This window comes from Vicia villosa, unplaced genomic scaffold, assembly GCF_029867415.1.
Source record: "Vicia villosa cultivar HV-30 ecotype Madison, WI unplaced genomic scaffold, Vvil1.0 ctg.004802F_1_1, whole genome shotgun sequence".
NCBI lineage: Eukaryota > Viridiplantae > Streptophyta > Magnoliopsida > Fabales > Fabaceae > Vicia > Vicia villosa.
In genome coordinates this window covers 12,155-28,037 of record NW_026706515.1, presented here as the reverse complement: position 1 = coordinate 28,037, position 15,883 = coordinate 12,155, and the positions used below count along the sequence as shown (strand labels likewise).

General features: G+C 36.1%; 1 protein-coding gene across 1 annotated transcript; it reads right to left on the bottom strand.

Moving 5' to 3' along the window:
• Positions 1-11,031: 11,031 nt before the first annotated feature.
• Positions 11,032-11,801, bottom strand: LOC131642322 (uncharacterized). The gene is made up of 2 exons (XM_058912591.1): positions 11,461-11,801; positions 11,032-11,347 (listed from the first exon to the last, which is right to left on the bottom strand). Exons 1-2 carry the CDS (start codon positions 11,799-11,801, stop codon positions 11,032-11,034), a joined length of 657 nt encoding a protein of 218 aa, XP_058768574.1.
• Positions 11,802-15,883: the final 4,082 nt, after the last annotated feature.

The following is a 15,883-nucleotide window of genomic DNA, read 5'->3' as shown; positions in this document are numbered from 1 at the left end:
GATGACAAAGCTGTGATCGAAGAAGGTGGTTGCACAGTATGGGGACAGCTCCTCGATGTACCTTACAAGTTCGATAAGCTAGGTCTGGGCTATGCTAATGGAACTCAAAAGAACGATCAAAGTCCTCGTTCTGGAGGATTAATGTCACATTTCATCAGCCAAGGAGTGAATGCTATAGAAGACGATGGAGTGATCTTGAACCATATTATTCAGCAATATCCAAATGAAGTTCCACCCGTTTCCATGGAAGTTTGGGATACTTTGGGAGAACCAAGCGGCGGGTATGATTTTCTAGTAAAGTACACTGCACCTCAGAGTTCTTTTATTGCCATTGAAGACATCGTCCCAACTGGATGGGGTGATCAGTTTGAAGATTGCAAAAGTTTCACAAGTTCCATTGCTGAGCAATACCAAAGTCCACCTAGTCCAAAAGAAGTCTGGGATACACTAGGAGAACCAAGTGGTAAGTATGACTTTATGGTGAAGTATTTCGCTCCCCTGAGCTCGCAGATCGCTATTGAAGACATCACCCCAACTGGATGGGACAACCATTTCGAAGACAATATGACATTCACAAGCCCCGTCGCTCCTGAAGAAGTCTGGAAACACCAAATAACAAGAATGATTTCCTGACACAGTACACTGCTCCCCAGAATGCACAAGTCTCCCTCAAAGACATCATTCCAACTAGATGGGACGGTCTTATTGGGTACCTCGCTCAGCCAACAGAAGTATCTCAACCTGGGCTCTCATATCCAGCAGAGTATCTTGCTCATCCCGAAGGATCAACAACTCATTTCACCACCAAAGAAATCAATGTTGTGGAAGACGAAGAAGACAGCTGCAACTGGAGCAGCTAGATATTCCCTACTCACAACAATGGATTGAACAACTGGGAAGCCGAAGATGTTATCTCCTTTGATCAGGAGTAAATGCAATTTCCTGTTTTCGTTGTTTATATGTTCAAAGATAAAAATAGTTCCTGTACTATCGAACCATGAACTTAAAAGCCAGGTGCCTTGCCCGAAGCACACTGGTCCTTTTTATAAGGGTTTTTCATACCATGATCATGTTCATTCAATAAAATCATGGGACGTTTGCATATTCAAATTTTGTGATCCTTTTTGCTTCTTTGCTTTATTCATTTTCAAAAAGCTATGTGTTCTTACACACACCCACATAATAAATGCAGATTCACATTCACTCTTGATCCTGTTGATAACGATTCTGCTATTGCCAGTCATGACTTTGAAAATCCGATCTACCAAACTGAGGACGAAAGTGAGGAAGATTGTGAAGTACCTAGGGAACTTGCAAGGCTACTAGAACAAGAGGAAAAGACTATACAGCCGCATGAAGAACCAATTGAGGTTATCAACCTGGGCAGTGACGAAGAAAAGAAAGAAGTCAAGATAGGGGCTGATTTAGAAGACAGTGTCAAGCAAAGACTGATTCAAATGTTACAAGACTACGTCGAGATATTCGCTTGGTCCTATGAAGATATGCCTGGTCTCGACACGGATATTGTGGTCCATCGCCTGCCAATCAAAGAGGGTAGCACTCCAGTTAAGCAGAAGTTGCGAAGAAGTAGGCCCGACATGTCCAAGAAGATCAAAGTCGAGGTTGAGAAGCAATTCAATGCTGGCTTTCTGAAAGTTGTGAGTTATCCTCCATAGATAGCTAACATAGTGCCTGTGCCTAAAAAAGACGGGAAGGTCAGAATGTGTGTAGACTACAAAGATCTGAATCGGGCAAGCCCCAAAGATGATTTCCCTTTACCTCACATCGATGTACTGGTTGACAATACTGCACAATGCAAGGTATTCTCCTTTATGGATGGATTCTCAGGGTACAATCAAATCAAGATGGCACCCGAAGACATGGAAAAAACAACTTTCACAACACCCTGGGGAACCTTTTGTTACAAAGTAATGCCCTTTGGTTTAAAGAATGCAGGAGCAACGTATCAGCGTGCAATGGTAGCTCTGTTCCATGATATGATTCATCAGGAAATAGAGGTTTATGTCGATGATATGATTGCAAAGTCCGACACCGAAGAAGAACATATGGGTCATCTGCACAAGCTATTTGACAGACTCAATAAGTACAGGTTGCGACTGAATCCGAACAAGTGTACCTTTGGAGTAAGATCCGGTAAACTCTTAGGTTTCATCGTCAGCAGCAAAGGTATCGAAGTTGATCCTGCCAAGGTCAAAGCCATTGAAGAAATGCCCATACCCCGTACCGAGAAACAAGTCAGAGGATTCTTGGGACGTCTAAACTACATAGCCAAATTTATTTCCCATATGACTACTACTTGTGTGCCAATCTTCAAATTATTGAAGAAAGATCAAGTGGAAAGATGGAACGACGAATGCCAATTAGCCTTTGATAATATCAAAGAATATCTTCAAAAACCGCCAATCTTGTTACCACTAGTGGAAGGAAGACCTCTGCTAATGCACCTGACAGTGTTAGAAGATTCAATGGGGTGTGTACTGGGGCAACATGACGAGTCTGGCCGAAAAGAGCATGCGATCTACTATCTTAGCAAAAAGTTTACCGATTGTGAAACAAGATACTCACTACTCAAGAAAACTTGCTGTGCCTTAGCATGGGCGGCTCGCCGACTAAGGCAGTATATGCTAAACCATACCACTTTCCTGATCTCCAAAATGGATCCTATCAAGTATGTGTTTGAAAAACCTGCTCTCTCTGGAAGAATAGCAAGATGGCAAATGATCTTAACAGAGTATGACATCCAGTACACTTCACAAAAAGCAATCAAAGGAAGTGTGGTAGCTGATCATCTGGCTCATCAAGCGGTGGATGATTATCAAGCGTTGAACTTTGACTTCCCGGATGAAGATATTATGCTAGTTACTGACTACAAACAACCAGGACCGCAGGAAGGACCCGAGCCAGGATCCCGATGGACTATGGTTTTTGATGGAGCTTCTAATGCGCTTGGCAATGGCATCGGAGCTGTGATCATTTCTCCTACAGGAGGACATACACCATTCACTGCCAGATTATGTTTCAACTGCACTAACAATATAGCCGAGTATGAAGCATGTATTCTGGGTCTTAAAGCTGCAATCGATCTAAGAATCAAGTTCCTGGAGGTCTACGGAGACTCGGCCCTTGTAATTTATCAAGTCAAAGAGGAATGGGACACGAAGCACCCGAATCTAATTTCATACAAAGAATATGTGCTGAGTTTGATTCCTTATTTTGAAGAAATCACTTTTGAAGACATCCCGTGCGAGGAAAATCAACTAGCTGATGCTTTAGCTACCATGTCATCTATGTTCAAAGTCAGGTGGGACAATGAGGCGCCAATGATCACCATTTACAGACAGGATGAACCAGCCTATTGCAATGAGATTGATACCGAAGGAATGGAAGAAAAACCATGGTTCCATGAAGTAAAAAGATATCTCGAAGTCCAAGAATACCCTGAAGGGGCATCCATTAACGATAGAAAGTTTCTAAGAAGATTTGCTGTCAAATTCTTTCTAAGTAATGGAATCCTGTACAAACGGAACCATGACTCGACATTGCTTCGTTGTGTAAACAAGAAGGAAGCAGAACAGATTATGGAAGACATACACGATGGTGCTTTTGGTACTCATTCAAGTGGACATACAATGGCTAAAAAGATCTTAAGAGCAGGTTATTACTGGTCTACCATGGAGATAGACTGCCATCGTCACTCCAGAACTTGTCACAAATGCCAGATATATGCCGACAAAGTACATGTGCCTCCAGTCCCATTAAACGTTCTGACGGCTCCTTGGCCTTTTGCAATGTGGGGTATTGAAATGATTGGAGAAATCAAGCCTACTGCTTCCAACGGACATCGTTTTATCCTAGTCGCTATTGACTACTTCACAAAGTGGGTAGAGGCAGCTTCGTTTACTTCAGTTACCAAGAATGTTGTGGCCCGGTTTATCAAGCATAATCTCATTTGTCGGTATGGCATCCCTGAAAGGATCATCACAGACAATGGCACAAATTTAAACAACAGAATGATTACTGAACTCTGCTCACAGTTCAAGGTTAAACATCATAATTCCTCTCCATATCGACCAAAGATGAATGGTGCTGTGGAAGCTTCCAACAAGAACATCAAGAAGCGACAGTAACCTACAAAGACTAGCATGAGATGTTACCTTTTGCTCTTCATGGTTATCGCACGTCAGCGCGTACTTCAACAGGGGCAACTCCATTTCCTTAGTATATGGTATGAAGGCAGTTCTTCCAATTGAAATTCAGATTCCTTCCCTAAGGATTATGAAAGAAGCTGATCTAGATGAAGACGATTGGATTCAGACTCGGTTGGACCAGATAAACTTGATCGATGAAAAGAGGCTCGCAGCTATTTGTCATGGTCAGTTGTACCAGAAACGTATGATCAAAGCCTTCAACAAGAAAGTCAAAAGTCAGGCATATCAAATCGGTGATTTGGTTGTCAAACGCATCATCTTACCACAAGGTGACCCCAGGGGCAAGTGGACTCCCACTTATGAGGGACCGTTTGTAATCAAGAAAGTATTCTCCGGCGGAGCCATGTTGCTTACCACTATGGATGGCGAGGATTTCCCACACCCTGTAAATGCGGACATAGTCAAAAAAATACTTCGCTTAAAGAAAAAGCTCGCTAAGTTGAAAACCTGAAAGGGCGACTTAGGCAAAAAATGAGCGTCTCGGTGGATTGAAAACCTGAAAGGGCGATCCAGGCAAAAGTTAGAGACTAAAAAATAAATATTATCCCGGTAGGCTGAAAACCTGAAAAGGCAGCCTAGGCAAAAGTTAGGGAATAAAGCGTACGACTATGTCCCGTTTGGCTACCCACTCACCTTCAAGGTTCAACACATCAAAGGCACCAATCAGTCCAATCACTTTCTTCCAACAAGTGAGGGATGAGATATTCAAAGACAGGTTGGCAATAGCAGAGTTAAAACTTGACCGGATTGTGTTCACATAGCTATTTCCCTTTATAAGTACTTTCCAAAGTTTTATGACAATTTCCTACTACTAGGATTTTGTCTCCTTGTACTAATCCGCCTATTATGGCTCTCTTTCAAAATCAATACAGCTCATGCTCAAAATCAATGTTTTCATTTTTTCTGTTTTGAACGCGTAAACGTCCCAATGATAATTTTGAATGAACATATGCATTTGAATATGATTGATGTTTATAAGAAAAACAGGAATAGCATTCAGATAATGTCCCAGTCATCTGGACATCATCTCGAAACCAGCATCAGAAGAAAAGTTCCCCAACAAAGATACGTTTCTCAAGCAGATTTTTTCTCTCCAACAAAGTGATTCAAGAAACCTTATTTCCCAGCAGGGCTGTTCAAGATCACTATCCCCAGAAGGTGTGATCCTCCACACCAAGGCTTGGTCAAATAGTGCATCGGAGGATTACTCATCTTTCTCATTCCCATTCAAAGGGCATCAAAATCAGAACTTTCAAATTACCTTCAACAGAGCACCCTAGTCCGTAAGGAAGTTCTCCAGCTGAGTATACTTAAACAAAAATCATCAACAATCACAATGCCTTCGTTTCCAAAATAGCAAGCAGGGATTTATTTTCCCAACCAGAAGTTTGATACGCTCTAAACTGCATAAGTCATGTCCATGCATCATACATCACATGCATATTCATACATAGCATATAATGTTTCATGACAAACACATAGATAATATGCACGATTCTCATTTAGTTTGAGAATCTCAACATATATATTACATGCATCATAACATTGCATGTCACTAACTTGATTTTTTCAGGTGGACGAATATCCTCAGAAAAGTTGTTCTCAATCACATGCAGTGTTCCCCTGGATTCTATTCAGACAAGCATTCCTCTCAGATATAATCAAACCAAAGATTCATTCTGAAGAAATCACTTTCCAAATCACCTATCAACTCAAAACAAGCAACATAGATCTAAGTCGATACCTTGGACGGTTCCTTAATGATCTACCTACAGATCTAAGTCGATACCTTAGACGGTTCCACAACGATCAATCTTCAAGATCCAAAGCGGATACCTCAGACGGTTCCACAACGATCAACCTTCAAAGATCTAAAGCTGATACCTCAGACGGTTCCACATAGATCAACTTTCAAAATCTAAAGCGGAAAAACTTTGGACAGTTCCATAACGATCAGCCTCCAAGACTTAAAGCGGTAACCTCGGACGGTTCCGAAATGGTCAACGCAGAGGTTTTCAAATCTTTCATCAAGATATAATCAATGGATTCATTCTGATGAACAAACCATCAACACATTTTCCAGATGGCATCTGAAAGCCCATCTCAGGTAATGTTTCGATCTGCCAACAACATTTCTCAGACAACATTCAAATGCAATTTCCAACATCACTTCCGGTGGAGGTAAGTGCAAATTTTCAGGGCATCTAAATATTCAATCATCTTCTACCTTCAGATTCCAATCAGGTTTAAGAAGATTGAATAGGGGCAACTGTTATACCCCAAAATTTGCCCGCATCTTTTTCAGAAAGAAGGCAACAGACTTCTGTCTAAAAATTGGGAGTTTCATATAATCTTGGATTTTATTTCATAAATATCCTGATTTTATGAATACTTGGTTTTTAGAATTTTTCTTATACGGTATTTTGGTTCGCTGTTGAATTTATTCTTACACAAACGCCAATTACTGTTTATCACTTCACACACGCTGTTTATTTGAGATTTATTTGCAGATAAATAGTACTGACGCAATTGGTACAGAATTAAATTTTGCAGGCGCAGAGTCCGAGGATTCGGACTGTACTGGTAACGAGTAAATTATTATTAGTTTTTTGTTTCCCACTAATTTTTGTACTATATTCTATTATTTTCAAAATCTTTTCCTTTCTTTTCAAATCTCTTTCTTTCAAAATCAAATCCTAACTTTGTTCTATACATCTCTCTTTTCAAACCCTACCATACACTTTCTTTCAAATCCTACTACCACTCAAATTTTCCTTTTTTGTACGGATTCACTTCATTCCCCAACGTCTCTATCCTTCTTTTCACTCTATAAATACCTCTCATTTTTTCCATAAATTCTCACATCAAATTTCAACTCATCTCTCAAATTTCTACCTCATATTTATTTTCTCTTCTTCCCCGGCAAAAATGGCGAAGTGGATGGATACGTGTTTTCTTATGGTCATCACCGTCTTGGTGGTGATCATGTCCTTTTTCTGTCTGCATAGTCCTGAAAAATGCGGACCTGGGTTGGTTACACTCCCAATCATCTGTATATGTTGTTATTTATAGCATGGGTTTTTAATCGTCATTTTTAAAGTTTGTCGTATCTTTTGTTTTCAAATAATGTACCGTTTATTTGTCGTACTGTTCATTATATTATGTAATATTTGTATTGTCAGTATTAAATGTCGTACTATCTGTCGTACTGTAGTTTAATTATCCAGATAATATTATGTGTGTTTTCTGCCAGTTAAATATATATTTTTCTGTGCATTAAATATTTTTCAAGGTTATTATCGGTAATTTCGTTCGCGTACAGTATATTTTATTTATTTATTATGTTTGTGTTTTTCTAACAACTCATGTAAATAAATTTTCACCATAAACACAACAAAAAAACAAAAAGAAAAAAATTAACTTTAACTGTTGAATTTTCACTTTAACTGTTACGTTAACGCCCGGACAGCCAGTTGACAGTCAAACCCGCTGACAGTACGATTCTTCGTGTTTTGTACCATCAATCAAATCAATCTTTTGCATTTCAAAATTCCAAGATTTTTGTTCTAGAAGTCTTCTGATAATCACATGATCAGCAGAGACTCAGCACTGCACAAAAATCAGGTACGCTTAACTGTCTCCTACACAAACAGTCCCTAACTAGGGTTTTTGTTTTTTTTCAGGAGAACAAGTTTTTTGAGACCTCAAATGGATTTCATGGACCTCCATATGTCTCAAAGTACCACCATACAAATTTTCAAACTTCAATTCACTCAGACGCACAGTCAGCAGCTCAAATAGTCAACAGACAACCAGTTTGACCGAAAAGTCAACAGACAGTCAAAAATGAAATTTTTTGTCAACATCCATATTTTTTCAAAAGATTCATCATTTGATCAATGGTTGATCATAATTCATCAAGAAAAGATCAAAAATCAACAAAACCCTATGTTTCAAAATTAGGGTTTTCTCCTAAAAAGTCAACTGAACTTTGACCGGCCATAACTCTCTCCTCGTTCATTCAAAAAATTCCAACCAAAGCCTTTTTTGAAGGAAATTCAATTATCTTTCAAATGCAATTGATCCCATGGTCATTGGATTCACCATTTGAAAAATATGAGCTCATACATTACAGGTCATTTTCAAAATCAACAAAAAGTGGTTTTTTGTCAAAGGCCATAACATCAAGATAACTTCTCCAAATGAAAAACAATTTCCAAAGTAGCTTGTAGAGGACATCTTGAGGTTTCTAAAAAGTACAAGAACTCCTTCATATGATCAAAATTGAGGGATTTATGCCTTGTTGAAGTTGGCTATTTTTTTGGGAAAATGCATGAAACCAACATTGATCAAAAATGTTTTTTTTCCAAAAGAGGCCAAGTTTTCATGATCCAAACATGATTCCAATAATGCTAAGGGCCTCCCACGACCAACCTAAGGCCCATAACATTTTTATTTCTTTTTTGGTTTAACTTTATTACATTTAAAGTTAAATTAAAAAAGAAATGGTGAAGGATAATGCTACAATACTTTAATCTTAAGCTAAGGCCATCAAGAATGATTCAACTCTGCAGCATGGAAGCAAGAGGGATGAGGAAATTCAAAGCCATGGCCAAAGAATTCAAACTTTTTAATATTAAAGAATTCAAAGATTCAAAGATCATCAATGCTTCTTAGCTTAAGTTTGAAGCTCATTCATTGCTTATAAATGAAGTAGAACACTTCAGTAAAGATAGAGACACGATTTCAGAGCCAATCCTATGCTTATACCACTCTTGTAACAACTTGTAATTTTGAAGGAAATTTGAAATTCGAATTTTAAGTTCAAGCTCATTTCAATACAAACTAAACACTCAAACACGTTCCCTGACCTCCACTGAATATAACCCAATTATTTGCAACAAGCAAAGCACTCAAAATCATCCACCATAGCTCACGGTTTGCACAAATAAAAACTAACTCGAATACAATCATACATGCATGTTTAGCAAGATGTAAATGCATATTTGTGTTTAGATAGATACTCTGAACGTTTCTGGAAACTTAATTGGTGTTTGGACACCTGTACGAGGAACCACCATTTTAGGGTTCTTGAATTCAAAATTAGGGATTCATGATTTAGGCAAAATTACAGGTTCTATGTGGTACCATTGAATTCGTATGAACTAGACGAATCAAACCATGACCTCGCGCCAAATTTCTTTTGTGTCTAACCCCTATTCGTGTTGAACAGGTATAATAGATCAAAGATTTTACAGCTCTCTGCAAAAGAACGGTGTAAAAGATGTGATCTGAGGAAGAAGACGAGGACGTGGCGTCCTCTGATTGGTTGGTTCGCGCGCGTGTGGATTTTAAATTCAGCCAGACTCTATGCTTGCCACTCACGCGTATTATCAAGCACCTCTTCAATCTCAGCCTTCCAATTTCATTTAATCCAAATCCAACGCGCATAAGCATGCTATCCATATTATAGATTCTCAGCTTTGACACACCAGATTACAAATATTATATTTTTTATTTTATTTGTTTTTCTTTGCAAAATTAATTAAAAATACTTCCAAAAACCCAAAAAATATTTTCTTTTTACTATTAATTTGATAAAATGCTAATTTAATTTCTGGACCAAAAATATTTTATTTCTCTTTATATTTAAAATATTTTGTTTAATTAATTAGTATATATTTATATATTTGCTTTTTAATTATTTCTACCCATCAAAAAAATCAAAAAAATATTTTCTTTTTATTTAAATTAAGTTTATATATTATAAACTAATTTTGTACATATTTAGAATATTTTTTCTTTAAGTTTAAATTATGTGTGTAATTATTTGTATAATTATATGTTAATTCAACTTAATAAATTTCCAAAACAATCTCAAAAATCCAAAAAAATTAGTTTTATTTTAAAATTAATTAACAAGCAATATAAACATATTTTAGACCACTAACTTCAAAAGATAAAAACTGAAGCGTTAGATCACTAACTTCAAAGACAAAAATACCTGAAAATGGAACAGAATCACACTTGCACCTCTTAAGGTAATCCCTCTGTTACTCTTTTCAAAAATTAAATTCTACTGTTTCAAATACAAATCCAAACTTTTGTTTACATCCGGTAAAAGGAGAATTTTCTAAAAGAAATAGGAAAGGGCCTTATAAATCTAAGGTAGATCTCCTAATTGCTTGCTCAAATCAAAACAACAAATGTCTCACATATTCACCGTTTTTCAAAACAAAACTTTCAAAAAAGACATACTTGGTATATATCCAAACAAGGATCATTACGAAGTTAAAGATCTTTTTTTCAAAACATCTTTCGAAAGATAAACACTTTGTATACATCCGCACAAGGATCATTACAAAGTTAATTTACAAAGGTATTTTAAAACCACATACAAGCATTTCAAGGCAAGACAAATGATTCAAACAAGTGAGCTAAGCAATTAAGAGCCCATGGATAACCATGGATACAAAGGGGTGCTAATACCTTCCCTTTGTATAACCTACCCCCGTACCCAAAATCTCTTAAAGGTCTTTTTCTGTTTCTTTTATAAACCTTTCCTTAATTGGATAAAATAAAAGTCGGTGGCGACTCTCTGATTTTCAAAACTCAAAAAAATAAAATAAAAGAAGAGTCAGTTCGTATCTCACGCGAGATATAAAAAACCGAGGGCGACACACTCTAATCTGATGATAACCTGATTTCAAGTCAATCATACTAAACACACGTGGACCTACCAATTGATCCATCAAGTCATCTATTCTCGGAAGTGGATACTTGTTCTTAATTATTATATTATTTAACTACCTACTAATATGCCTTCTAACACTTTCCCACCAGATTGTGCTTTCTTCGGCTTCTGGAACTGACTACTAATATGTCCTTCTTCGCCACAGTTGAAGCAAATTACTTCTTTATGCTTACAATCAGCTATTTCATGTCCGACTTTACCACAACGGAAACACCTCTTTACATCTCGAGTACATGCATTATTTTTATGACCTGGTTTCCCATATTTGAAACATACAATACCAGCAGGAGCGTATCCTCTACTAGTCCTCTTACCCTTAGCAACCTTCTGTTTGCTTTTACCAGTTGGAGTATCATAAGGCTTCCTACAATTCTATTGGTGCTTACCCCTTCTTCTCATTTATGAGCTTATGGTGAGCATTACTGTCCTCCTCATAAATTCTGCAACTACCAACCAAATATTTTGGTATCTAATTGCCTTCTTAATCTCTGGCGTAACCCGTTCTCAAATTTGATACACTTGGAAAACTCAGTAGTTGCCTCGTTATAATAAGGATAGAACTTTGCCAGTTCCACGAATCTAGAAGCATACTCCGTAACCAACAAATTTCCATTCTTCAGTTCGTGAAATTCAATTTCCTTCTTCCCGCAGACATCCTCAGGGTAGTACCTCCTCAGAAATTCCCTACTGAATACATCCCAAGTGATAACTTCACCTGCAGTCTCCAACCTCTGACGAGTCTCTAGCCACCAAACATCAGCTTCTCCCGCTAGCATATGGGTACCATATCGTACCTTATGCGCTACAGAGTAGTCCATCACTCAGAAAATCCTTTCCATCTCCTTGAGCCATTCTAGAGCCCCATCGGGATCATACTTGCCCTTGAAGGTCTCGCTAAGAGAAGCCCTTTAGCCCGATAAATCATTAGTATATAGGACCCGATTCAGTTTTGAAGAATATAAAACTTTTTCTTCCAGGTCTCGCTAAGCGTAGCCTTTTAGCTCGCTAAGCGAACTAGTGATTATGCAAAAAAATTCTGCTACGGGACAACTACTGTCCAAGCTACTTTTCCCCTATAAACCCATCTTAAACAGTCTGGTTCTACAAAATAATCATATATTAAAGTTTCTTTATTCATATAACATCAATTGGGATCATAAAAACGCAATTCTACGACGTCACTTTCGTCACCTAATTTCCGGTCAAAACATGGAATTTTGCGAAAACAAACAACAAGATCAAATTTCATGAGATAGAAACTATAAAACACATATACATCACATAGCAACAAGGAATTGTCATCAAACATGCATCAATTATCAATTATATGGATTTCCCATTCAAAATCTAAGAACATCAACATAGAAGTCAAAACCCCGTTCATATCTCCTAATCATCATACACATCCTTATAGAGTTAGAACCCCACCCTTACCTTGGATTGGTGATTTTCTACTCTTACAATGGATTCCTTGCTCTAGCCTCTTTGTGCCTCTTCTCATCTTCTACGATAACTTCTCTTTTTTCACGTTCTGTCTAACTTCACTCTTCCCAATTCTCTTTTCTCTCTTATTTTTTGTTAACCCTTTACTAACTTCTACCTCACTAATGGGCTTAACAAACAACACCCTCACTATTTCTTATGCTAACACAACATAGGTCCAATTAATTATTTAATTATTTTTTTCTATTATTATTATTATTATTATTATTATTATTCAACTTCTAATAAAATAGCATAAACACTAATGTTTAGCCACACCCTTACGTTTCTACACTTTTAGACACACACCCCTCCAACAACACAAATCCACAAATAAATCACAATTCATTAAATAATTTACAACCCAATAGTTAAATAATTGAATAAAATAAACGGACGGAACACATGGAGTATGAATAATCCATTAATGTTATAAACTGTGTGAAATTAAGCATGAAACTATTGCATCATATTATTTTGAAATAAATGATAAAGCTAAATAAACTATGTAACATTAGTTGAATTGGTTGTTTCTATTATCTTGAATTCTGGTGTTGCTTCTCATTGATGGGATGAAATATTATTTAATATTTGTTATGTATTAAATAGAGTTCCTAAATCTAAGATAAATGTGTCACCTTACAAAATTATAAAGAAAAGAGAACCTAACTTGTTTTATCTTTGAACATGGGGTTGTTTACCTTACGTCAAATCTCAAACCCCATACGAGTTAAACTCTTCAGTAAAGCCTATGAATGTTATTCATTAGGTATGAAGCAAATAAAAAAAGTGTTATGATTTTCTTTGATTCTTCTATTAGACACATGTGCAAATATACACAGTCCACTTGTAGTAAGTGATATAAGAGTAAGAGTATCATTCCCACATCGATTAGATTAGCTTAAATTGATTCCTCAAAGTGTAAACTTATGAATACGTATGATCAAGAGAGAATAATGATAATTTTGTCATATATTCAAGGTTAATCAATAAGGTATAATACTAAAGAAGTTTAAACAGAGGAAAGAGGCATGTTGAGCAATGTTCCATTTAATATTTTTCAGTTAATGTGTGTGGGTGATGATATATGTCGTGATAGATGAGGTTATAATGTGATCTAATGGTGTATGCTTACAACATCAAATAAATGCAACTAAGGAAAAAATTCCTAAGTCTCACATTACATTAGTGCATGTATTTCATAAGTTATGATTTCCCTTATGGTTGTAGTTCTTTATTCCTAAAGTAACTATCTAGCAAATATTCCTATTTTACTATTTTCGAACATATTTATCATGAGTTCTACTTGTTAAAGGATTCCTCAACATTAACAAGATTTTACCTATTTCTAAGATGATCAGTCAAAGAAATAAATATATGACAATAAATCACATGATAAAAACATCACTAAAGATCAGATCATTTCACACAAAAGACCACTTTTCATTAAATTTCATATTGTTCAACATATAGAGTTTAGCTCATGATAAGCTTTGCAAATAAAGAAAATACAATAACACAAGTTTTTGAGCTTAACATTTCTAAACAATACTAAAAAGTAAATGTAAACCTAGGAGTAAGAGGAGAGTTCTGTCACTCACGAGTACATTGCATTCTTTAGTAAAGGAAATGGTAGAATTTCTACCTCAAACTCTAGTTTAACCATCCTCTTTGTTTCCTCCTTAGTGTTTTTCTCAAGTTTTTTTTCAATATCTAAACCTCTTTCTCTTTCTATAAGATGATCCTTCTATAGCCTTCTTGCTTTTAGGATTTTTCCTTAACATTGAATCATAGGCCTCTTGATTATATTTTGATTTTGGCCCATATAATTTATAATATTCCTATTTTTTTTCCTTTCATACTGATAAAATGAGTAGTACACATTGCATCCAGGGGATGACTCGTCTCTTAGCATGCATTTGTTGTGCCATTCGGCTTTTGCAGGGTTTTGTCCTGTAGTGATCATCCTTATCCCTTTAAATTTCTAGCACAGTTTTTGCATCATTCTTCATAGTTTTGTCATGTTTGTTCTAATTTTGAGATCAACCACTTCTTTCAGGATCTTCTGAATCTAGGACATATTGTTTTTAGGTATCAAGTTCCTGACGCGCCAGAGCTTGTGACGAGAGTATTCTTACAGATGCACAAAACACATAAAATACACCAAAGGGAGCACCTAGTGTGCTTCACACAAACTAGGCTAAAAGCACTAAAACCTAAATAATGACTTCTAATCATCCTCAACATGTCTACTTAAATTAAGAATTAAGAGCGTGATTATCTCAAAAATAATAAGTTATGAAAATGTGTGCATGTTTTATGATTTGAATACTAAAGTGAACATAAAGTCAAACAATTTTGACTTTCATGAAATTAGATTCCCTTTTAAATCAATAAATAGGGACACTTTTTCAGTTGACATCATATTGCATCTTTATCATCCTGAATATCTGATTTTGTTCTTCATGGTTGACAGCATGTTGATGTGATCTTTACAATTCTTCACAGTTGTCATGTTGAGGTTATCTTTATAGTTCTTCACAATTGTGATCATCAAAAGAAAAACCTATTACCTACAAACAAAGGTTCCACAATTTATTGCCTTAAAAAATATTTCTTGACAAAGAAAAGCTGTCTTTGAAAATTTTCTCAACAGAAAAAAGTTGGTTTAGAAAAATCTCAACAGTGATTAGTTAGTTTCAAAAAAATTCAATCTTTTGAGAAGTTATTATGAGTTATATATGAATATATGACTTAATTCATCTTTTGGTCCCTTAAGCTAATTTATTGTTTCGCTTTGGTCCCTTAATTAAAAAATATTACATTATAGTCCTTAAAACTCTTTCGTTAGCCTAATTGAGCCCTTCCGTTAAAATTTTTAGCAAAAAAAATGTTAACTACCTACGTGGCAGGTATGATCTAGCTTTTTTTGGCTTTTTATATTAACAATATTCATATGATTAATTGGAACCCTAGACCCAACCCCTCTTTCTCTCTTCTCACAAACACAACCTCAAAAATCTCAACTATTTTCATCTTCAAAAATGCAACAACAACAACAACAATAACTATCTGCATCCTTCATTTAAAATTAAATTCTCCATTTTTTCTTCTATTTGTCAGTTCACATGTTTATGATGAGATTCAGAGGTAGATGAATGATTTATTAATGCTTAATTTGTTTCTTCTCTTTGCTTGAGTTTAACCTGTTTTGATTATTAGAATAAAAATATAAATAAATTATTTCTTCCTCGTATTGCAACTTTCTGGGTTCTCTTCTTCTGTATGATATCAAATCCAAGTGAACCACACCACAACTGATAGAAAGAACAAGAAATTTCTTCCATTTTAGAAGTGAAGCCTTCAGAATTTGTCACCGGTAATGTGCTATAAGTCTCTAACCTGCCAACCCTTTAAT

Bases quoted from the DNA above. Each gene is read 5' to 3' on its own strand.
- LOC131642322 (XM_058912591.1), bottom strand. From the start codon at position 11,801: ATGGACTACTCTGTAGCGCATAAGGTACGATATGGTACCCATATGCTA. The intron at 11,348-11,460 runs GCAATTAGATAC...ATAGAATTGTAG, and splicing joins TTACGCCAGAGATTAAGAAG to GAAGCCTTATGATACTCCAA.